Source organism: Epinephelus moara, chromosome 8 (genome assembly GCF_006386435.1).
Source record: "Epinephelus moara isolate mb chromosome 8, YSFRI_EMoa_1.0, whole genome shotgun sequence".
Lineage (NCBI taxonomy): Eukaryota > Metazoa > Chordata > Actinopteri > Perciformes > Serranidae > Epinephelus > Epinephelus moara.
Window position 1 is genome coordinate 16837108 of NC_065513.1, and position 25549 is coordinate 16862656.

Sequence of the window (25549 nt, forward strand, 5' to 3'; positions counted from 1 at the left end):
TGGAGCATACTGGACAGCGTGGCGAATGTTTGCTGTTAGCATCTGGCTGCCCAGCCTGTTTGGGTGGACACCGTCGGGCTTGTAAAAGGAGGGACGGTTCCAAAACAGGTTAAAATTGTCGATAAAACCAAAGGTGTAATGCGATGAACTTCAATATCTTGTTAATCCTTTAAAGAACTGAGCACCATTGTTATTAATATTCTGCCTTAGTCAAACAATTAAATATTTCTCTACATGTAAGACATTGTTCTGCATACAAATGATCATGAAAGTACACATTTGCAATATAGGACATCTGCAAAACACAGCTAGAGATGCACTGAGGCAACTTTGGCTGCCTGATACAGATTCTGACCCCTGTCGAGTACTGAACCGATACCAGTGCTCTCATTCTCACAAGTCTGAACTTGAAACTCCGCTACATGAAACTCATTGGGATAATTGAATGAATTGAGGTGGAGATTGCAATAGCAATAACTGAGTTAAAGCTCTGAATTGAATAATAACATTGATAAGAAGGTGTATTTTATGTGGACTGGTCACGTCTGACCCACTCTGCTTAATAGGGTCAGTATCGGCACCGATACTGATCATGTGGTTTAGATCAATGCATTCCCAGCTACAGCTGTAATATGTACCTGTATGTCCCTGTTTGTTTTTTCACCTTTTCAGTTTGTTTTTTCGTACCTGAGTGTACTTGTGTCATCATCTAAGTGGCATTTGTGTTTGCAGTGGCATTCATCACAAGATCCCAGTCCCACATAATGGGTGACCTTCGCATTATGCCTACTATTGTTTATATTTTGGAGACAAAAAATGAGAACAACCCTCTCACCTGCCTCCCTGTTTTAACACACATGGCCGTACAGTTCAGAGTGTGCAGATTTTGGAGGAGACGGACAGCATTGAGATATGGCTTTGCACCTGCTTACTGCTGCTTCTGTTAAATAGCAGTCCACTTTTCTGTTTTGGATCAGTTGGTTTTCACACCTGATACTCAAGACCACCTATTCAAGTGAACCTGTTCCTGTTTAAATGAATTAGACTTTGTGATCAAGTGTACTCCGATCTGGGCCAGGTCTCCCTGATGTGAAAGCCTTCTCCCTGTTTCTTTCTCTTTCACATTTCTAGCCACCATCTTCACGTGACTTTCCCACAGGATTTCTGACAGTCTCTATTTATCCATTTTATATTGCACTCTGATTTACAATCACTCACCAAGGACGTGACTCACAGTGACGAAGTGCACTCAGGCTTCTTTCACAGAAAGCCATCAATACATGAAATATTGAAGAGGGTGATATATTTTTGGGAGGTATATACTCTTTTAATTTAATTTCATATAAATCAAGCACAGCACACGCAGACCCGAACACAAGTGCTACTTGAAGGATTTTACTCTATCCACACTCTTCTATTTTATAGGACAATATATAGCTGCATTCAGATCTGTAAATTACATATAAGTCACTCCATAAACCTGAGTGCATCCTGCAGTAAAGACTGGCATCAGGATAACAGAAATCCAATGCCAGATCATTTCAGAGAAGGTCAACTCAAGGCCATTTAGTTGACAAGTCAGAAACAGATAATCAGTCATTGATCTTTTCATTTATGTTGAGAATGATTATAAATCATTGAGCTTCACAAACCCAAACACTGACGCTGGATATGAGTGTATTCAGCCTGGAATGCTTATTTAAGATTGAGGAGCAGATTTATGGGATCTTATGATACCCAGTCTTTATCTATTAAACGCAAAATTGCTGCAAATCTGTTTAAATATTCATGTAAACAGTGCCTCTTTAAATGTGCCACATGAATTTCTTTGAATGTAACCACTAAGGAGAAGAGCCAGTCTTTGGAGTGTAAAGTGCTTTGTTTGCCAGTTTCTGGCAGGTGTATGACACAATACATGCTGTAAAACACTTGAGAAACATGTTGACAGGCTTGTTATTCTGCAGCTTAAGGTTGCACGGGGTGAAATTGTGTATTGTGTGAGATTAAAACACAGACTCCCAGTGGCACTTAAAAAATTACAGGATTTGAATAAATGTTCCATGAGTATCTTTAGTGCTCATTAAGGTCGGGAATTTGACAGAGCTATATTTAAAATTTGGTTGTGACATGGTTCTAATTGGACGACATTGTGAGCATGATGAAACTGTGGGCAACTGCCTCAGGAGGGATAAGTCTTCATTCTGTTTCTTGTATTTATGAGTTTATATGTCTTTCTGTCACTGGTATTATGAAAAGTATTGATATTCTTTGTATTAGTTTCATTTTATTCAATTTATCTTGAAAGGGAGTAGAGAGATGAGAAAGGTTGGTTTGGGCTGCACTGGGTTATCTCATGTATTGACCTGTTTACCTTGTCTGTCCTCCAGTTTATCAGACTGAAGGAGAGCTGCTGAATAGAAGTGGAAAAAAGTTGTTTGGGATTGAGGCTTTTCTCCGGTGTAACACTTCAGAGGAGAACCCCAATTCTGCACTTGGTTATCTTGTGTATTGGCCATTTTGCAATTTTGCACAATTGAGTGGTGGAAAAGATTAGTTTGAGCTGAGGCAGTCTGCTCTTATGTTGAGGGTTTGACACTTTTGGAACTTTCCTCCAGTCTGCCAGACCGAAGAAGAGCTGCTCTGTAGAGGTGGGAAGTGTTGGTTAAGGCTTGAACTGAATATTCGGCTATTAGGATACTTGTTCTCTAGAAATGACAATAAGGAAATTATCTGTATATATTGATTTATTTGTGGTGGCCACCCTAATATCAACATTGACTGCCACATATTGATTTTCAATATTTTTTTAATATTTAAAAATGGGTTCCATCTTTGTTTACTGTAGAGCTGCACACAGTTTGCTCAGTGCTTTCTTGCCATACTCTCCCTTTTCTCTTTGTTCATCATGAGAACTTTGGGACGGTGAGAGTCAGTTGGACAATTGGTGAAAGTCTGCCCGCACACACAGTGACAGGGCAACCTCTTAGCATCACATGGCTAATGCTACCTAATGGGTATTAATGGGTTTAACGACAGAGTTGAGTCGTGTCGTTTAGTTCTGCAACTATCAATTGGTTCATTATCCTAATTAATTGTTTCTTCTGTTAAAAAAGCCAATACATTCTCACTCCGACCTCGTCACATATTGACATGTGGTCATGGACTTTCCACGTCCAGATATGATGTGAAAGGTACCCTGGGTGCATTGGTTGTTGATGTTCTGGGACACCGTGTCAAGTTCTGCCTGTTACATGCATTGTCTTCTTTCAAAATACACTTCCGTTGTCACAGGAAATTTACCATTTACATACAGTCTCTTTCAATATAAAGGCACTACGTCAGTACAACACAGTGAACTGACTTTTTTCCTTCAGCAACAAATGCACATGGGTGGGTTTAGGCAACAAAAGCAAGTGGTTAGGTTTAGGAAAAAAGAACAGAGTTTGGCTTTGGAATCTTACGGGATGCAAACACTGCTCTACGGGGTGAAAGTCGTGTTTGTTGGACCCATCCAGCACCCCTCTCACCTGCCCTACTCTGACTTTCACCACCTTAACCTTTCATTCTAGTCCAGCCGCGTTTCCCCCGATGCCACCGGGCGCCGTTAAATTATAACGCCGACCCGCTGGGAATCATGCTGATGTTAAAGGATGGCTTTTTTTTGTCTGTGTCTGATACTGCAAGTCACTGCCCAAGCGCTGGGTTTCAATGACTTTGGAGTGAGACTGGGTTGAACCATCAGTTCAGATCTCAAAGACACTTTTACTGTCATGAATGACAAAGAAAGACAGCAAATTTTCACATTTAAGAAACTAGACCCAGCAAATATTAAGTGTTTTTGCTTGAAAAAATGACTGAAGTAATTAATCAATTATAAAAACAGTTGGCAATTAATTTTTTTCAATTGACTTATTGATAAATCAGTGAATTGACTAATCGCTGTAGCTCTAGTGCCAGTATGAGTTTGTTGGGACTGTTTAACAACTCAGTGTTGGATGTTAGCTGCTGTTAACGATGACATTGAACTGACTGTTCGCAGTCTAACTTGTGTAACAGAAACACCAAAACTGTTTTTACACTTCTATTTCACAGCACCTTGTCAGGCATTGTCTTTGATTTGGAGCCATTATTATAAGCATTTATGCTAATAATCTTACCCATGTCATGTTCAGCCCACCCCCGCTTGAAGCTCAAAATAGTCACTGTTAATTACTACTGAAGCTATGGAGCCCAAAAATTGGTATTCAGGACAGCCCTGGTGTTGGTTTGTACTGATGCTGAGCCTACAGTACTACCTGCACTTTGTTCTGATTAACCAACAAAGAGCCTCCAGTCTGCAGGTGTTTGTTGTGTCATTTTATAATTAAATACCTCAACTAGTGACTAATAGGGTAAAAATGAGCTCATTTGTCCGTCTTGACCGGTGACACACACATTCACACACGCAAATGGAGTTGGTCCTGTAAATCAGCATTGTTACTCTGTTGCCATTTTGTGGTTTATACATGCAAATCTCTCTTAAGCTGTAAAATGCTGAAACAAGTGGAAAACTCATTTTGTGTGTTTATGTGTGTCAGAGAGTAGGTGTGTGTGGTCCATACTCATGCACGCCAGCTACCCTGCAGGAAGATAAACCCAGAGTTTGCTTGTGTGTTCAGGTCAGTGAATGCTATTTCCCTTGCATAAGTAGTTCCTCTCCTTGACAAGATTGCATTTAAAGGCAATGACCTCATCCTGAATGCAAGTTGTAACTAAATGACGCTGGCATTGGCCTTTGCAGGTCTGGATCAGGTATTGAGTCACAGTCTAGTGTTGTCCACCAATGCATTGACCTACCCTTGATGGCTACCGTGTGAAGGTCATTGTATAGCATATTGTTCATTTCCGGGGTTACATATGGTGCGCTGGGTTTTCTCCTGGCTGCTGTTGTGGGGTGTTACAAACTGGGACTTGATGGAGGAGAAAGAGAAAGAGAGAAGAGATAAACAGAGATAGATGGAGTCACTCAGAGTATCATTAAGAGAAGAAGAGTGTGATAGAGATGGAAGGTGAAAAGGCTATTTTAACTTGAAGTGAACAATTCAGTTGGAGTTCACTGTGGCCAACCTGAGTCCAAGAGCAAGGCCAAAATAAAGCTAAAACCACTGACTAAAACATTGCATACTGATCTAAAAACATTTTGTCTGCTGGGTCGTAGGGTTGTTGACTGGTCAGTCAGTAACACCATCTGCAGGGTTTCAGATTTGCTCAAGTCTGAACTTTAAGAGTACCACATATCCTCTGTGTAAAAATATTGCCTCTGCTTCTTCATTAGCCATTTCCATACTTTAACCAGCTCATACACCCTTACCTCTTCCATCTGGATTACATCTGTGCATAAAAGCATCTAGACCACCTCCAGCCAGGGCCGTAGCCAGGGTTTAGAAATTAGTGAGGTCCATATTTTTTTCTCTTTTAATGGCGCTTATTTACTGCATTTTCTGGAGGAGCAAATTTATTGAAGGTTTGAATTAATACATGTAAATATTATGAAAATTTAGCAAGAGTAATACAATAACAAATAAACCCCCAAAATATAATTAAAACACACCCAGTGTCTACTATATTACTCAAATTCTTTTTGACCTGTTTTTCAGATGTCAAGTATTGAGAAATGTGGCTAATTCAAGGTACAAATACAGGACTTTAACTTTGGAATATCTCTAAATTGATAAGTAAAAATGTTTGGTTTTGTGACTAGATGCAGTCAGAGATATCCTCAACTCAAATTTATCAGTCATTGCAACCTAAAAGTCAAAGAATAAAGACATTTTCCTTACAATTTTATGATACTTTCTTTTGAATTTCTAAGAGACACGTGTAATATAATCCAGTCAATTTTATTTCCATCTTATTTATTTTGTATATACCCTTTGTTAACACCATATTTTGAAAACCCGGACATTGTACCTTTCCACTATCTTTGCCAGGTCCAAGGCTAGCTCTCTCCTTCAGCTCCTTTGCCTTTTGAATAAAGCCCCTAGGAACAGTGCCCTGCTTTGAAGCCAATGTTACATAGCGGCCAAATGTAGAATTACAACTTCAGATTTGTTGTATTTACTTAAAAATGTTATGTCAAGTGGTTCCACATAACTTTGTTAAGTAGGTTAAATAAACCAGTTTTCTATTGAGTAAATAGGATGGAAATTGGTTTATTAACACCTACTTAACAAAGTTACGTGGAACCACTTGACATAACATTTTTAAGTAAATACAAAAAAATCTTCTTTCTTGAGCGTATCTGTCATATGATGCTCTTGGGCCCAAAAAAGATTTACATCAAGAAAGAGATCTCCATAAATCGCCCTTAAATGGCTTGTTTCACTATCAGGATTTGATCCATTCAGTTTGATAGCATTTTGAAAGTCTGGAAGAGCCACTCAATTAAATTGTCTTTATCCCAATTCAAGTTAGTGGCGGGCTAAACTGGAAGTTAGCCTCTTGGCCATACTCTGACATGCTCATTCACAATTAACAGCTGTACGTTTTAGTGTACCTGAGTAACTTGCATGGGAATGAGCCTGGGCCCACCTCAAACGCTGTATCCGGTTCTCTTTATGCATCAGTGCTTTGAATGCATTTACCATAAATCTGAGTGTATGGGTGCACTACAGTTTTAGCATCGACTGATTTGACCACGGAGATACCAGTGATGGCTGGTATGAACACGTTTTTAGAATGTGTTCTGTGAGTGACTCATTGGCTCCCTGCAGGTGACCTGGTGCTCACAGGCAACAAGTTGCTGCTCACTGGGTTAATTTTAGGGATGCACCGAAATGAAAATTTGTGGCCGAAGCCGAATAATATTAAGCGCTTGGCCGAATACCGAGTACCGAATACCGAATATCGTTGTTTAGTTTTTCATTAGTTTTCGCAGATGAACCCCCTCCAGATTAGTGTTGTCACGGTACCAAAATTGGATCCCACTGTACGATACCAATGAAAATATCACGGTTCTGAGTAGTATCACGATACCACAGCAAAAATNTCGGCTGGCTCGGCTGTTCAGGTACTTCTGGGCAGTCCACACGCCAAGAAGAGGATATTATTGGAGCCGACTTCTCCGTCGCCGGTAACGTTAAGCCGATGGCCACCGTATTTGACAGGAATACATTACTGTCTGTGTCTGTGACCCCCGTTCAACACACAATCGGTGGGATTCGCCTTTCGTTTCTGCTGCTGGTTGAAATCTGTAGGCTGCTCGCACAGCGTGCTGAATGATTTAAGCCTAATCAAAACTATTTTTAGTCGCAAATGCCAGTGCGGTGACAGAGGGATCGCCACACTGCCGACATTTTACTCCGCCCATCACGGCACGCTGTTTGATTGCGATATCAAAACACGCCGCTATTATTCGGCCTTGCTTTTAACTTATTCCACCGAATACCAAATGTGTGTTTTTTTGCAATATTCGGCCGAATATATTCGGTTACCGAATATTCGGTGCATCCCTAGTTAGTTTAAAAATGTCACGGTCAAAGCCAATCAGAGGCAGAGTAGGGCAGTTCCTCATGTAGATAATACTGGGTATGCATGCCTGACAAAAGGGCATTTTGCCTCTTCTGCACAGACAGCTGTCTTACTGATAGTTGTCAGTTTCAAGCAGCTTAACACCCTTCAGACAGCGGGGTTTTTTAGGAAATAATTACCAAGGTCTTGACCTCAGTGACCTCATAGCTGGATACGGCCATGCTTCCAGTAGACCCAGTGGATGGGAGAGGACAGACAAAATGACCTCTGCTGAAAAGCTCATCTGATCAATTAGGTTGTAAATTTGTTTGTGTCAAGAAACATCATTTTCACAAAATTTAATATGCGTCAGAGTTCACACTCATCTCACAAACTGCAGCAGTTCACAGTAATTAACCTGGTGCTGTCTACATAATCCCGTAGCAAAGGCGAGAACAAAATGGACGGCATAAAATCTTCATACTGACGCCAACATGCACCAACAAAGAGTTGCCGTTACACTGCAAATTATTCCTCAAGATATTATGTTTTTCTGTTGCTCATCCAAATACTATTAAGATGAGTAAAGCACATGTGCATATTTATCTTGTCTGTTACCAGCCATGGATGTTTCTGTCTGTTTTAACTTTACTGGCAATAAAATAACATACTAGACTACATATTAATAACACAAAGCTTGTTTGCATGTGGCAGTAGAAACTACAGGCCATGTGTCAGACAATTTTATATGCCTCTCTACTCTGCTGTGTCTCATTGTACTCTTATAGAAAGGACAGGTATGGTGCTGAATAGCTCTGATTGAATGCTAGCTTCAATGCTGCAGGTGGTCGCAGGGGACTGATCTGATCTGGACATTAAAATAATACTGGAAATATTTGGCTGTCATGAGGAGGACAAATAATGGGCTGTAGCAGGACTGTCTGCACTGTGTACTGAATACTCTAAAGACATTTTATCTTGTTACAGTATATAAAAAAATAACCTTGGCATGTTTTTCTGCTTTCATGATTTGAATCTGCCCAGACTGTTAACACATAATACACATTTGTTGTGGCAGACAGAGAAAAAGGGTTGTTACCTGGCAAACAGAGTGTAAAATCAAGAAAACACAGGGGTCTTCTTTACACAATGATGCTTGTATGTTTGGTTTATGATGCACATATATTGTACTACAAGTGCAACAGAGTGTGTTTGTGTGCAAATGTTATTTATGGGGCTTTTTTTGCCCCCTTTTTTGTAAAGCTACACTTTGAATACAGGTCACGTTCATGTATTTAGGCTTGTGTGTGTCCCTTTCCGGCAACAATCAAGTGCATAAGCAAGCACAGAATTATGACCTTGCCATCCTCCCCACTTGCTCATAGGTGTGTGTGTGTGTGTGTTTGTGTGTGTCTGTGTGTGGTGTATCATGTGCATGCACACGCACACACGCACCTGGCTCTGGTGCCTTGTAGCATCTGGACTGTCTGGACTCAGGTGCACTCCTCTAAGCACTCTTGAGTCTGTCATGACACTGAATATATTACGCTTTCATTCACACTGGATCTGGGGCAGTTTTGTTTCTGATGATTTCGCTTTCATTCACATTTTGTTGTCGATGTGTGTGTGTGTGTGTGTGTGTGTGTGTGTGTGTGTGTGTGTGTTTTACATTAAGAAGGATTACAGTTTTTGGAAAGTACATTCTCTTTCCTTTCTGCGTTTTTCATGCTTGTGTATTGTTAGACCTCATTTAGTTCAGATTACAGTCTTATGTCCCCAGTTTCCCCCACGGCTCTTGCTAATTAAACCAGGTCTCTATTATGTACAGGTCTATTAATCCCTTTGATGGAAACAGGTAATAAACTGCCCATGTACTGTAAAAAAAAAAAAACAGCAGGAAAACTGCAAATGCACTGGCAAAAACTCACGTACACAAATCTGTGTGTGTGTTAGTGCTGGTGTGTGCGTGTCTGTGTGTCATTTAGGACAAAATAAAGATGGTGAGTAGGAAGGTGAATGTCATGTTGCTCCACCTAATAGGCTCTCTTGCCATTCAGACTTCCCCTTCGGTCTTGATCTCTGACAGAAATGTGGCTGAGGAAGATGAAGCACTCTCTCTCTCTGCCACTCTAGCTCTCTCTCTTTCTTACTCACACACGCACACACATACACACACACACAGACACACACACACAGCCTGACAGTCCACTTTTAATTTGAATCTAAATCAGGTGAAGTGCTTGTGAGAGGTGGAGGACAGCAGGTTATTCTCTAAGCACAGTGTTTCAAGAAAAGCCTACAGACTTCTGAATATTTTAGAGGGGTCAGACATTATTGTTGCACTGTGTGCACTATGTATAGATGGATATATAGATAGCATATGTCATGATGTGGCATATTTAATTTTTTAATTTTTAATTTTTTTTAATTTTATTTTTTGGCTCATTCGCATGCTCCCAGCTGTTTCAGGGCTTTTGGGGTGTGTAACTTCAGCACCATGAATACCCACACACCCACACCCACACCCACACCCACACACACACACATACACACATAAACACACGCACACACATACCAGCAGTGCTAATAGTCCCAGAGTGGACCAGTTGCCAGTGAACTGAGAGGTGGTCTGATCAGTTTCGTTCAGTGATCTTAGTTTTAAGTTAGGATCATGCCTCTAACACCACATCATTCAGCCATGCTTTTGAAAGGAAGGCCACAACAATGCAGCCCATCACATTTTAAAGGTGAGTCATGAAAACCAGACGAATGTCACAGTTTTGCTCTGAAAAACCTTTTTAACAACCTCAGGGTTTTTTTCCCCTTTTGGCAAACTATGTCCTCTTCTCTAAACCCAGTGTCTTGGTTTACTGGGTTTTTATGTATGATTGCTGTTGCTACTTGTTTCAGTTTATTTATTCAGACCTTTGTGTATGTATGTGAATGCTCGATCTGAAATGTCTGTTTTGTAAGATAAATATCTCCGCTCTTCACAGTTGCTTATTTTAAGATGAACGATTGAAAGTACAGCATAAACGCAACGCTGTCGTGTTTTGCTTCTTTTTTTTTTTAACCAGAAAATATCACTGATAAGAATAAAAAACAGACATGCATATGGTTCTGAGTTCATCTGTTTAGCTCTTGAGTTGCTATGTTTTAGTCTGAAAGTGTTTTAACTGTGTCATATTAAGGTAAGATAAGATAAAGTATACTTCATCCTTATCGTATCTTATTTATTACGACACATTTAAAAGCACCTTAAGGGTAAGATAATTATCTTTTGTAACAGTAAAAAAAAAGTTCTCATCTTGGATCATCCTTGTTGATCATGAGTGTGTTCACTGTCTGCTGACTCTGATTGTTTAAAGATGTTATGTGTCTGACTAATGATATCACTCTTGATGGGTGTAACATCAAAGTGAACCAAAAGAAGAATTCTAGAAGCTGTTAAGTCTCTTTTTTACTTTTATCACCGAGATGGCAGTAAAAGTAAATCCAAAATTATTATAAAAAGAGTGGAACATAAAACCTTAATGCAGCACAGGAGGAAAAGTTGACGTTTAGCTTTAATCACTTTTTGAAACAGACGTGCCAGAAAAACAAAGGGAGAGTGTTTTAGTATCCTGACAGTACATGTTGTGTATCGCTCTTGTTAAATGTCAGTTTTTAATTAACTCTTGTCAAGGAAACTAATGTGTGATGGTAAAACTTGCTTTATGTAGAAGTGCTACAGGCTACCTACGTATATGCCCTTATAAAAGCTGAGTCATTCATGTTTGTTAAAAGGAAAAGCGAGACAGAAAAGTGGAGAGGAAGGGGGAGAGAGCAAAAGGGATTAGGCTGTTGATTGGATATGGTTCCCAATTCAGCTCCCTGCCAGTGCCAATAAAAAAGAGGAGACACAATTGTAAAGGAGGGGGAAGAGAGGACAAGGGGGAGAGGGTGGAGGTGGCGGAGTTTGATTGTAACGGAGTCAAGACCCCTAACAGGCTGTCAGATGCTGCTCACTTGCCGCACAGTCACTCCTTACACACACACAAACACGCTGCTGGTGCATTTGTGTTTGTGTGCGTGCGTGTGTGCCCTGGTGATAAATCTTAATTACACAATGGAGTGCAGGCCATGTGCCATCTCATCATGCCATGTCAAATCTCATAAGCAGCACAAGAGAGCATGAGAGGAAGAGCGAGAGAGTGAGTGAGAAAATGTGCATACAATATCTATACAGGAAGGAAGGAAAAGCAGAGAAGGGAAGAGGAAAAGACGGGTGCGAGGGGAACTATATCTTTGTCTGGGTGAAGCTACTGTGGTCTCGTTCAAGGGTTCGCTTAGAGAACATAAAAGGCTTTTTGTGTTGCGTGACTGTTTGTGATTGTGCCATCAGCCCTGTCAATACTAATCAAATCCAAAAAAACGCTGCTGCTGCTGCTGCTGCTGCTGCTGCTGCTGCTGCTGCTGCTGCTGCTGCCATCGAGCAGATCTACTTTGTCCCAGGATGAGCTGGCGGATGAATACACCGTTCTAGCATGTCAGGGAAAGAATGGGGCTGGGGGCGTTGTTGTGGCCCGCTGAGTCATCGTGGCCAGGGTGAGCTCTAAAAGCAGCCCCCCAGCCCCCCAGAGTAATGGTTAATCGTGGGAAGTCTGGTGTTAGGGTAAGTGTGCCTGTGTGTAGGCCGAGCCTGTTTGCGGCCAGTTGCGGTGGGTTTTGGCGTGCCGTGGTGTGACAGGGCCAGTCAGGCGGATGGGGCGTGTGTTGTTGTAGCCGTGGCGGTGGGGAAAGCCCTGTACAAGCAGCTCTCAGCTCTGCTGGCTGGGAGAAGAGCCGGGGCAACTCTCCCAGAATAAAAAAAGCAGAAAAAAAGCACCATCCTTTTGTTTTCATGGCTGTTGTGTTCCCTCTGCTGTGGGGTTGGGAGTCTGGTCTGTGTGTCCTCCCGGTTGTCTGTGACTGTCCCGCTCTGACTTTCGGTCCTATTCTGGACCTCTGGTGTTGTGCCCCAACGCCACAAAACCTCACACAGACATAGTCCACTTCCTGGAACGGTGGTGTTAACCCAGGAAGTGCAACCTTTGAACCACAAAGCGCTGAGTAGAAAGTAATAAATGGCAGAGAGTAAAATTCTCATAACCACAGAAACAGCAAATTGTTGTTTTGGGTGAATAGGATTTTATTACCAACATAAAATAACACATAAAAGCATTTATTACAGAGAGGGGAAAAAAGGATTTATTTGTGATGACTGATGGAACAAGTTGGACCAAGGCTGTTCCAGTCTTGGTCTATCGGCAGTATGGGGACAAAATGCCACAGCTCCATCCACCTTCTTGTCTGAATTTATAATGTTTTATGTGTTTCTTTGCCTTTTAAGCACTGATTGAAGTATAAATGACTGAAGCAAACTCTCTTTTTGATTAATCATTTTTTACTTTGGCAAAAGACATGCAAGAGTGTGTGTTCTCCAGGATTTTGGTGGTTGCTTCTCCACCCAATTCAAATCACAGTCTACCAATCCTCAGTGTGTTGGATCTTGATTTACTGAGTTGTTTATAGTATGTGCCACTTTCTATTAGCCAAGACAAAAAAAAAAGGTCTTCAAGTGTTTTGTAGGAATAACTGCAGTTGATGAATTTCCTCTTGTCTAACCAAAAGGAACTCTCTCACAGTAACAGTGTAATAGGTAACATTTTAAGACTCGCTTTGCAGCTCATATTTTCTCTTCTTAGTGAAACCCCATGCCTGTGTGCTTCCATTTTCAACTGCATAATAGAGGAGAGGATTTAACAAGCAGCTACAACTAAAATATATCAAACCAAAGAAAGAACACTTAAGCTGCCAGGTCTCCTGCCATTAGTTAATGCAGTGCCCCTTTAAATAAAACAAGCAGACTTGATATTTCTTTTACTTTTGTCATAAAGCTCTGGATACAGTGTCCTTACTTATTAGATCTACGAAGGTTTCCGACAGTACATACAACATGTTTCCTCTTGTTGTACATTGAGCCTTGTTGACATGTAACAAGCATTCATGCATGTTTCTGTGGAGACACTTGCACTGATGTGTATTAGGCTTAAATCCTGTGCCGCATGTGTTTCTCAGGTTAGCTCTGTGGCTCCGCAGTGTCTTTCTCGCCGTGTCTGTAGCAGGATAATTGGCTCCAGTCAATCTGTCACTCAGACCCGCAGCAGCTTTGACTGCAGAGCATGACAGTGTCACAAATACACCATTGCACTAGCTTCATTATGCTGAGGACAACATCTCCTTATACCTTAACGACTGAAAATGTTGTTTGCCAATGACTCCCAAAAATGATATATATTAGTGCTGGAGAGAACCAGAGTCACGTGTGCCCACTACCTATTGCAGTTTTAAATAGTAATTAACATTGTGAAACGATCACAGCCTACGTGTTTAGGCTTAGAAAAAGATCATAGTTTGAGTTAAAATAAATACATTTGTTATGTAACTCGTAACACAAAGAGCAGTCACCTGGGTGAAAGTTCTGTGTTTGTTTGACCCATCCATCCACCCTAACCTTGTCTGTACGTGGACTTTGTTACTCCTTATACTACATCACCTGACCTTCTCCTTTGCTCCCATCCTTATTAATACAACTGCTAGAGGTCGTAGTGGTTGCAGTATTCATGATGGTAAACGTAAATGTAAATATGGGTCGTAATAGGCTGCTTGCGCAGATAACATACACAGCCGTTTAACAGGAGGATGGTCTGGCTGAGGAAGTCTTTCTATACTGTATACAATAAAAGAATATAAAGCATGCACATAATGTATGGAAATACACACACTCATGCTTATAAACACACATACACTCATCCAGCTGCACATAAGAGTATCTAAGGACTGGAGCTCTGACATAATTTACTGCCTCACTGCATTTAACATCCGCTTTCTCTTTTCCAGCTCTTCATCTTATCCGGTTTGGGCTGGAGTCACTGAATAGCATAAAACATTTCTGTCAGAGTGTCTTCAGCGTTTGAATTATGCGTGAGAGCCTGTGCCTCTGCTGTGTGTGTGTGTGTGTGTGTGTGTGTGCTAGTTCCAGAGTGCCGTGATTTCTCAAACCAGGTTGAAATGTGAAATTGCTGATTTTTATTTCAATTTTTAATTAGTACTTTCGAAAAAAAAGACATGAGGTCCAACATTTCATGCTCGGTTTGCCATCTGCCCCAAAACTGGACTGCTGCTTGCAGAGAAATAGACAGTGGGAGATGAGTCTCCATATAACAAATCTCAGACCGTGTCATTTTACACCACAAACACAACCCTTCTTGTTTCTGAAAGGACAAGAAAGCGCTTTCTTTTACAGGTGAACTCCTCAGTCAAACAAAAGTCTGCTCATGATTTGAGCCTGTTTCTGCTGTCACTCCTGCTTGTTCAGGTCACAGCTCAATTATCTGACAAAGGCTGACTGAGTTCTTCTGTCTTCATTCCTGCAGGCACAGAAATCGTGGATAGAGAGAGCATTCAGCAAGAGAGAATGTGTTCATATCATAGTGAGCGCCAAAGACCCCCATAGGTAAGTAATGTGTGTGAATTAAATGGGAACAATCGCAGTGCATTACATTGTTGTGTATACAGGCACATTACATTACTCTTAATTCCAGATAGTTACCTTTGTTTTGAATTGTAGTAGAAGCAAGAAAGAAAGTACGTTAAAGTCTGAGAATTCTTTACTTTAAAGAGGTATTTAATTCAAGGATTCAGCTGTTTCATTGTTTGCTATAAAAGCTGCAAGACCTTAATGACTGAGTTAGCTGATGCGATGGCCCACCTCAGATTAAGAGCCCCGTTTCACTACTGACCTTTTAAAACATGCCTCAGAGTAATATCACGGTGGCCTCTATTTGCATCACAGTTAGATGTTCTCCACTAATGAGCCAAAATACTGACATTATACATTTTAAAACCTTCAATGTGAAATTCAGGGCTAGGCCAGTTCATGAGGAGTATAATCCACATCATTTTAAAAGGTTATTAATTTAAGCAACAGTCAAGAATGAGCCCACAGGTGCATACTGCTTTACACTTTTGCCATGTTCCTTTTATTCTGCGCTGCATTGTCACTTTCACAGTGACATTATCAAAGTCTTTACTACAGCTGATGTTGTTGCTTTGGGTGACAAACTCAGAGAGGCAGCTCTAATTCCTGCAGTACCGGCCCTCGTACACACTCATACACACACACAGGAAATGGCATCGTTTGTTAGGTAAACAGGATTAGCATAACTGGAGGAAAGCGGGTGGAAGCCAGGAGCCGGGAGGAGGGGAAAGAGATGTTCCTCAAGATCAAATCAACTTTTCTCTTTTTAGTCAGAAACACTTGTGTTGATGCGGTAGGCAGAAGGAGGCAAAGTACCTTTGGTAAGAGATGACGGAAACATGAAGTGATAATCAAAGCCTCCCGACTCCCTTTCCTCCCAGGGCTCCCACTCCATCCTGTAAGGTTAAAACTTAGAATATGAAAGCTGCGTTCAGTACATCTGAATAAGCATGTACTCATGTAGGAATACTGCAATTCGTATAACTGTCGTTCTGCTAACTCCTGTGGTTGCTGAGAGGGAGAAGGAGAGGAGAACACAAGGGAGCAGAAAAAACAAAAAGAGACAGAGCCAATAAAGGATTGCAGAGGCCTACAGACTCTTCTCCTCCTCTTCTCCCAATCAGGAGATGAAAGTCAGATGACAAGCTGTCACTTCCTCCATGCCCACCTCTTACTGCTAAGCACATGACTGTGGCTGCTCTCACGCTTTTTCCCTCCCTCTCTCAGTCACACACAATCTCTCCCTCTCTCTCTTCCTCCTCTTGATGCTACAGTTGCTTCTCTTGCAGCTTACAGACTGTGCAATATACCAATCTTACCTTCGCTTTTACCTTCTCCTCTCATACAGGTGCTGTTGTGGTCGTCTGATAGGTCAGCATGTGGGCTTGCCGCCGGGCATCTCATCTAGTCAGAATGATAAGGCAGAACGATTGGCCAAGAATGACAGCCTGTCGGAGAAGTGGTCGATCAGCAAGCACACACAGCTCAGCCCCACTGATGCCTTCGGCACCATCGAGTTCCAGGGAGGAGGACACTCCAACAAAGCCATGGTGACTCCCATAACAAATCAACTGTGTTGCATTTTGTCAGTGTCCTACTGAAGCCCTGCGCCTCTGGATAGTTCCATGGCAAACAGGAACAGGACAACCTGACAGTTTTGACAGTCACAATCCAAACGACCAGGTGTCACCGTAAATTTGTGAGGTTTTGATCCCTGGTGGACGCGCTCCCTTGAATTATTAAGATTGGTTTGTGTATTAGTTTTTGTGTCAGTGCGTATTGATCGTAAAAAGCCCTTTTCACACAGAGATTGTGCAGCAGCGTCACTACCTAGTCCCTTCATTACATTGCCCTTCTTTATATGGAACTAGAAGCAAAAGTGGTGTGACGGAATGAAGTGTAACACAACAGCATTTGCTTCTAGTGTGACATATAACATAAGCATCTGCAACACTTTCTAATCAATAACATGACAATAACAATCATTTATCGACCCTGTTATATGGCGGCTGATCCCACCCTCTGCTCAGAGGGCAGAGAGCTCCTGGATCTCATTGTCTCCTGAGTGTGCGGACATTTTTGGTTGCTGTTCTGCTTTTTAAGATAGCTTCTAACTGCTATCAGCTGCATCTTAAATCTGCCGGTGGTAGGTCGCACACATAACAAGTCATCAAAACGTCACACCTGTACCGATTGTGCCCCCGTCCTGCCGGCTGTCCCTTTCACACAAATGTGAATTTGCCGCTGTTACTACCTTCTTTCCCCCCATTCCACAATCGTACATTTAATAGAACAGTACAGAAAAGCGAGGCAGAATAACGGTGACATTTCCACCTTGAACAGGCAGTGTAAAAGGGGCTATAGATAGGAAACATAGGAGTGGTCTTTGCTGAATATACTGTCAGAAGAGGACTGTATAAACTTCAGTAGAGGCAGTAGTGAAAGCTGAAAGTGCATAATAATTGGATTTGATCTGCAGATATTTTCCTCAGATGCAGTAAACTGATGCAGTTTGACAGCACGCAGGTTCAGGGGAGGAAAGTGTTGGATGCTTGGCTGATGGCACAGTTATTCCAGCACAGTGAAAATGGTTGAATATCCCAATGATTGCTAATTTTTTTTTGTCAGTGAATACATTTCTTACATAGTCCACATGGAAATGACATGTAATGAGGACTCATCTGAAGTCCTTGTATACCTTTCCTACATCCCATTTCTCCTCACATTACACTGTAGCTGGCAAAATGATTAAATTTAAATGCATCACACATATGCAACAAAGTTCATCATATCAGGATGGAGCAAAATCAATCAAATGAGTGTAATTATTATGTAATTACACATAATTATTGATTTAAAAAGACTTAAGCGTCTAGAGACTGCTGCACATCAAATTTTGCCTGATTAATCAATCTGTCCTAAAAGTAGTCTGATTGTATGCGTCATTCACACAATCACCATGGTGACAGGATCCCATCACACGTACTGTATTCAGGGAATTCAGCTTTTAAGGCTGAAATATGTCTGATGTATTCCCAGTGTTAAATAATTCATGCAGACACATGTCAGGTTGGGTGTCTGAGGGGGATTTAGATAGATAAACAGATGCTCTATAATGCATGTGCTCTTCCAATCGCAGCAAACATCTGTTCAATACTGTTGTAGGCCTGCAGCACTGATCCATGTGAATGTGATGTTTATCCATTTTATAATTTTACCTTTACAGATATTTTTTAAATGGAAAGCTTTTATAACATGTAGTATGTGCATATATTTGTATTCATGTCTCAGGCATATGTAGACTTGTCATCATGTGCCTGAGGATTATGCCAATGTGTTATACATCACTGACGCATATCCCACTGTTTCCAGTACGTGCGAGTGTCTTATGACACCAAGCCTGACCTGCTGCTCCACCTGATGACCAAGGAGTGGCAGCTGGATCTGCCTAAGCTGCTCATCTCAGTCCACGGGGGCCTGCAGAACTTTGAATTACAGCCCAAACTCAAACAGGTCTTTGGCAAAGGGCTCATCAAGGCTGCCATGACAACAGGGGCCTGGATCTTCACCGGTGGGGTCAATACAGGTGAAGTACAGTACACACACGTAGCTTTACTATCAAAGATCATGCTACGTTTGCTTGAATGTGTAAAGAATATTTCATTCAGATGTCTCATCAGCAATGTTCAGCTTCACTTCTTTTTATACAAAATGAGTGGCTATGCACTTTTCCTCGGAGTATGATGAGTGTGTTAAAATGTTCTTCATAAGTTATCAGCTATTAAATAACCATTTATCAAGCCCCTCAGGGCGCTAAGATGTTGAAGTATTAGATCTCTGCAAAAGGGTTCTTTAAAGTAGCTCTCCACTATACTTACAGACACTCACAGTTAGACCAGACAGGTGAAGGGTAACTCTCTGAGAGTGTGCAGGAATCTACTCTGCTTATTTTTATCACTGAAAGTGAATGGAAAAGGGTGTGACCGTCAGACCAAAGGGTGTATTTCATTTTTTTTACACAAACCGTGTTCAAATCAGGGAGGACTATTATTATTTTATTAGATGCTTGACAGAAATGATTGAGGAGGCAATTAGGGCTTATCATATACGTTTCAATGAGTGGTATTACATTGAAAGCAATATAAGAATTTTTCTGTTCATGTTTTGAAGACTTGAGGTTGTGGAGAAGAGAGGCTTATGACTCTGATGACTAAGGAGATCTCTTTTCAGAGATACTGAGTAGCTGGATGGATTTGGCCTGAAGCAGGATTTATGAGGAGCTCAGTCAACCGGATCTTGGGCATAAGAGGTGGAGGATTGGAAGTGTTGAGACAGTGCAGAAAGAAACAGTGTCAGAGTCAAACAGCAACAAGATGATCGCGTAACAGTATTTGTGCCAAAATACGATTGGTAGAAATAGGAAAAGTCAGCTGATGGAGTGTAAACATGGCGTTGTCATGCATATGTTAAGTAGTCTCTGTGAGTTTGTTTCTGATCTTGGAAAGCTATGGATAGCAGTATGAAGTCTTAACATTGGTAAATGCTTTGCTGCTTGTGTTTCATAGGGATGGGAAGTGATAGGATTTGATTGATATCAATGCCATTATCAGTTCTGCTTATCGGTCCAATTCTTTATCAATTCCCTTATTGAGTCCTGATCATCAAAAGTACGCCTACACAGGTTTTCAGCATTGTTGCAATTGCTTTATTATCTCTGAGTCTGAGCACAGAGTAGAAACAGAGTAGACTTTCAGTCTCTCTGTCATCTAAAATAGATAAAATGAAAGACTATTGTACAGCATTAGTTTTCATTTAGGTTTTCTCACTGAAAGAGAAAATCTGCTAAGCCTGGCTGTGCAGAACTAATGTTATTACAACAGAGAATATTTACCCTCTGTAAGGGATGGGCTGCTTGCCGAAAAGCAGCAGCACTCGTGCGTAGATTTTACGCCTATGTCAGGTAGAAGGATGTTTCAGCATATTGCTGGTGCTTCCACCCTTACTTGAATTTATAATATTACAGACATTACCAAGCAGCAGCATCTGGGGCTGAAAAATTAAGCCAACACAAAAGTGCCAAAAACCGCAGTTTTTTAAATGTTCACTTGAGGCTGGCTGCAGAAGCCAATCCCCATAGACTCCCATGTTCAAATGCTGTCTGTTGATCGTGTCCTTGGCTCCTCAGTCAGATCCACCCCTCACTCAACCACAGCTCCAGCCTCTCACCCAAATATGGTCTCTTCTGACTCCTTAAAACGGGAATGGGAGTCACAAACCAGTGGGTGAGTTCATGGTAGCTCGGTACATTATAGGTACAGTCTATGGATGTCACAAGCAGAATTCTTGTCGTCTGTCTTTGTGAAATGAAGCCACACTCTGGACTGTTTCTTCCTCTCCGCCATGACCCCTTCTTGTTGCAAGTTTCCAGCAGCGTAGATGCAAGAGTTTCACATCATTGTTTCGCAATGTGCAGCTGTCAGAAAAACACGCAGCCATTGATAAAACTGATAAGCTCAGAGGCATATGATTCCAATGGTTTGGACAATGTGGAACAGGTTTTAAACTATAACTGATTCACAATTCCCATTCCTACTGTTTCACATACAGCTGTCAGTGTAGTGTCTTGACTGTTGATATAAATGATGCATGGATATTAAAATTCATGACCATGTTGCAAAATGAATATGTCTTTATAAACTGTGAATGGCATGGACCTCATATTTGTTTCTTAATTTTACCTTTGGTCTTCTTATCAGTGCTGTTTGATGTTGTTTGTTCACTGTTTGTATTGATCTTGTACCTTTTCTTGGTCTACGAAGAGAAAAGCATTTTTAGTAACTTAGATTAAATTTAGCAGGCCTTAAATAAGAACAAAGATGAGGAAACATTTTTGATAGGAGAGATAAGAACAGATGGAAAAAATGATGCAGCGTTGGAAGCTGTGGAGGGCTCACACTTGAATACGGAAAGGATTAGAAAGTAAGATTTAGTGACACAATGGGTTCAGAGGCAAGAAAGAGGAAGAGAGAGGCCTGAATAATGGATGGAGGGATGGATTGGAGGGACAGTTGAGAGTGTAGGTAAAGAGAGAATGAATGTCAGCAGGAGAGACGGGATAAGATGGCCTCAAGGTCTGACTGCTGCTCCCCCGAGGACAACAACTCGAGGCCTGGAGCTACGACCTGTCTGTGTTTGAAGCCGTGTGTGCATTCATATCGGCTTCCACGCTGTTGTCTGCTGCGCCTCACAGATCCTGTTTATCTTTCACAGCAGAGTGTATCATTATCTAAGTTTGCACTGTGTATTGATCGTGACAAAACTGATATGGTTATCTGTCCTTCTCTCAAACACACTTAAACATTTATGCAAACACACACACACACACAGGAGTGATTCGCCATGTGGGTGATGCATTGAAAGACCACGCCTCCAAGTCAAGGGGGAAGATCTGCACCATTGGCATTGCTCCGTGGGGCATCGTAGAAAATCAAGAGGACCTTGTTGGTAAAGATGTAAGTCTCTGAGAACAAACAAACAGAACAACCATTTACATGTGTGTGTGTATGTGAGAAATGTCACAAGCAGTCAACAGTTGCCAAACCCTGTAAATTGCCGTTGACAGTTTATTAGCTGAAACACTATGTGAGCCAATCCAGTCTGTGAAAAACACTCCTCCAGTGCTAGTTGGACAGCTGGCACAACCACATGAGACTGCGGAGCACATGCTGACTCATTCAATTCTCTGGAATCAATGTTATGTTATAGTTAAAGTTTTATCAGAATGTGCTGCACTCTGTCCCACTGAACAAGTCAAGCAGAACAGATTAATGTTGGTAGCTGAAATGAGATTATTAAGTGCTGAAGCTCTTTTTCCATGCTTGATTGGTCTCAACTGTACGCCTAATGACCAGATGAGTTTACTTCAGACTGTTAGGCGCTGCTCCACTAGACCAAATCCAAGCTTCTGAGAAACTGTCATTAATGTTGTATAGATATTCATCCAGTATTTTAGTGTCACTTTCTGTAACTTTAATAATAATTAATGATGCAAGTGCAGTGGCTATTGAAACTACATGAATGAATACAGTCTTTTACTTTTCTGTAATTTTTTTTTTTAGAACCAAACAAACATGTTTCATCAGTTTGACAAAAGCTTAATGCTTAAACACTGATGTCTTAAAGGTCCAGTGTGTAGGATTTAGGGGGATGTGTTGGCAGAAATGGAATATAATGTGTTTTATTTCGTGAAAAATCACCTGAAACTAAGAATCATTGTGTTTTCCTTACCTTAAAATGAAAATCTACATATGAAAGGGTCCTCTTCCACTGAGTCCGTCATGGTACTCTGCCATGTTTCTTTCATACCACACCATAGTTAGCAGCCTGTCCACAGTGAGCTGAACAGCGTCGGAGAAACACTGATTTCTGAAGCTGCTTTATTCAGCATTTTTAGAGGTATAAATCCCTGTTTGTTTTGGAGAGGAAGAGACCTCTGTGGATACTTTGGCACGCAGGAAAAACCTCCTGAGCAATGAGCACCGAAAGAATCCTAGCCAGGAGTTCACACTTGGAACATGGCATTAGTTTTAGCCGGTTGAAATCTGCAATCCTCACTGCTAGATGCCACAAAACTATACACTGCTAGTTTAAAGGCTCACTTCAGTGATTTCCATAAAGTTGGACGACTGACAAGAGGCAGATTTTATAAACAGTTGTCTAAATCGGTGCAGCAGAGGTAGAAATATTCTGACTAGAATCCTAGCCAGGAGTTCACACTTGGAACATGGCATTAGTTTTAGCCGGTTGAAATCTGCAATCCTCACTGCTAGATGCCACAAAACTGTACACTGCTAGTTTAAAGGCTCACTTCAGTGATTTCCATAAAGTTGGACGACTGACAAGAGGCAGATTTTATAAACAGTTGTCTAAATCGGTGCAGCGGAGGCAGAAATATTCTGACTAGTCCATCGTATATGTCAAGCCCCGAAATGATGGATCCTATGTCTCCCATCATACAGCAGTGCCATCTCTTCATTAGTTTCTCTCTGCTCATGCCTTTCAACTCTGTGCCCCAGTTTGTGACATGGGCTTGCCATTAAAGATTTGTAGCCCCCAAGTCAAGATAATCCCTGATGACATCATTAGGGTTGTGTGTTAAAACTGTAGCGCCACAGAGGACATTATACTCCCCGTGACAAGTAAATTGAACTTGAGGTGTAAAACCAGTGGGGTGTTTTTTTAACGAGTGCAATCCATAATCTGTGTCAAATTATCTTTGCCTACACTTGGGTTACATTAATGGCACAAAGAAAACAAGCGCCTGTGTTATCATTAAACCATACGTTGTTCAAGTTTTCACATACTGCTGTCAGCTGTGGGCTTCTCAGATGTTTGTGTAACAGTTAAATCTTCTTCTTGGATAGGTGGTGCGTCCATACCAGACCATGTCCAACCCCATGAGCAAGTTGACTGTTCTGAACAGCCTCCACTCCCACTTCATCCTGGCAGACAATGGCACAACGGGAAAGTATGGTGCCGAGGTCAAACTGCGACGTCAATTGGAGAAACACATCTCGCTGCAGAAGATCAACACACGTAAGTTGGCATTCACTGTATCTGCCTGTCGTGGCTATTGCCAGTGTGACCTACTTACCCTTAATTAGAGGAGGTGTTTTTAAATGACACAGCGAGCAATAACAGTATAATGAAAATGTAATCCTTGTTTTATCGACGACACCACCGTGGGTTAATTGGGTTCAGACTCTATTTTATAGCTGCAACCAGACTAAAATTATCATTACCTGCTTTATACTGCACACATGCTGTCAGACGGCGTATTTTTAGCCAGCTGTGATATAACTCGATGAGCCTTTGAAACCGTCCCTCCCTTCAGGAGGGGTTTATTTTTTTCCTTCAAAGCTTCCTGACAGCTCAGATGAACTCTTTCCTCAAATGAACCCGTTTGATAATTCTTGTCTCCTTGTTTTGAGATGCTGCACAAAGCTACCAAACAAGCTGACAAACACAGACATAATGACCAGTGCACAACCTCTGTACACATACATACACACATACTGTATATCCCACTCTGCAGACACAACCAGTACATTAGGTTTTACACATGCACACACCCAAAGGAATGAAAAATGCATTAGATGTTTGTATTTTTGTAGCATTTTATATCTATATTTGGCACTTGATAGTACAAACAAATCAAAAATAGTACATGGGAGGTATTTTAAACCACACCACAGACGTCAGGATGGCCTAATTTTTGTGCATTGTCATATATCTTGGCAGACACATAATAACAGGATGAAATACTGTATTGTGTATTTCCGCACAACCCTCCCTGTCTTCATTTGAAAACTTGCTGAATCAAAGGTACATTATGCTCATAAAAGGGCGGCAAGAGTACATTTGAATTCTTGTTTGTGTGAGACACAGGTGTGCGTGCCTGCCTGTATATTAATGCGTGTGTGTGTGTGTGTGTGTGTGTTTGTGTGTGTGTGTGAAGTGTTCATCCACCATTGAGCCCTTGTCACATTGCATTTCTCCATTTTCAATTTTCCACATTATACCTCAGCTAGAAACCAAATGGACTTGCATGAATACAAAATGCATTTCTCTTTCTTTTTTCTCTCTTACTCTCTCCCTCTCTTTCTCTGTGTCGCACACAAACAAAGACACAAGCGCACACAAACCTCCCTGGTACCCTTTAAATGCATTTCTCAATAGCCTCTAACAGCATTGTTTAGAATGTGTCAGAGCCGCGAACAAACCTGAGTCAGAGGAATTTGTTTGCGGCCATGATTTATTTGTTATTACCTTCTTTTGTTGTCGATATAAAGCCATTTTGAAATAATTTCCTCAGGGTGTGTGTGACATACAGTAAATGCACACATTTTAACATCAATGCTTGTTTAAAAACTGAAGCTGGCAGGAGATAGACGTTACAAAATGGATACATGGTTACAGTGTCGAGAGCAATATCGTGACTCAAATCTTACCTTTGTCTACACCATTTTTATTCAGTGTCAGACCTGTCACTGGTGTTCACTGTCAGGGACTTTATAAGGATAGTGTAACCACCACCATATTCCTCCTAACCCCTTCACTTCAGGGGTTTAAGAAATGTTCCTGGGGTTGACAGGATACACAGATGTACTTTCTCCTTGTTCATCGTCCAGTCATGTGACCTATGGACTTCCCTTTGTCATCCTATGCCTGGACTCATACAAAAGGGGCTGGGAAGGCAAAGGGACGCCCAGTTGTCATACAAGCATCTGACTGACATTATCCATGATGATGGTAATGTACTGTGCCATCCCTAATTTATCCACCATCTAACTAGCTTTAACACATATTTGGATCCAGCACTTATACTAACTAGAATCTACTCCTAAAACAAGCCGATAGGTGACCATGTGTGCTGCACTGCTGACCTCTGACCTAACACAGAGCTATCACTCAGCAGTGTCTGAGGTTACAGTGATAACC

General features: G+C 41.3%; 1 protein-coding gene across 4 annotated transcripts in view; it reads left to right on the forward strand.

Moving 5' to 3' along the window:
• Positions 1-25549, forward strand: part of trpm3 (transient receptor potential cation channel, subfamily M, member 3) — a 182272-nt gene that overhangs the window by 86171 nt on the left and 70552 nt on the right. For all 4 annotated transcript variants that reach the window (XM_050051553.1, XM_050051550.1, XM_050051551.1 and 1 more), the window contains exons 2-6: positions 14946-15025; positions 16398-16599; positions 18422-18635; positions 21437-21561; positions 23473-23644. In XM_050051553.1, coding sequence (XP_049907510.1) covers positions 14946-15025; positions 16398-16599; positions 18422-18635; positions 21437-21561; positions 23473-23644 — 793 coding nt within the window. The remainder of the gene's footprint in view (positions 1-14945; positions 15026-16397; positions 16600-18421; positions 18636-21436; positions 21562-23472; positions 23645-25549) is intronic.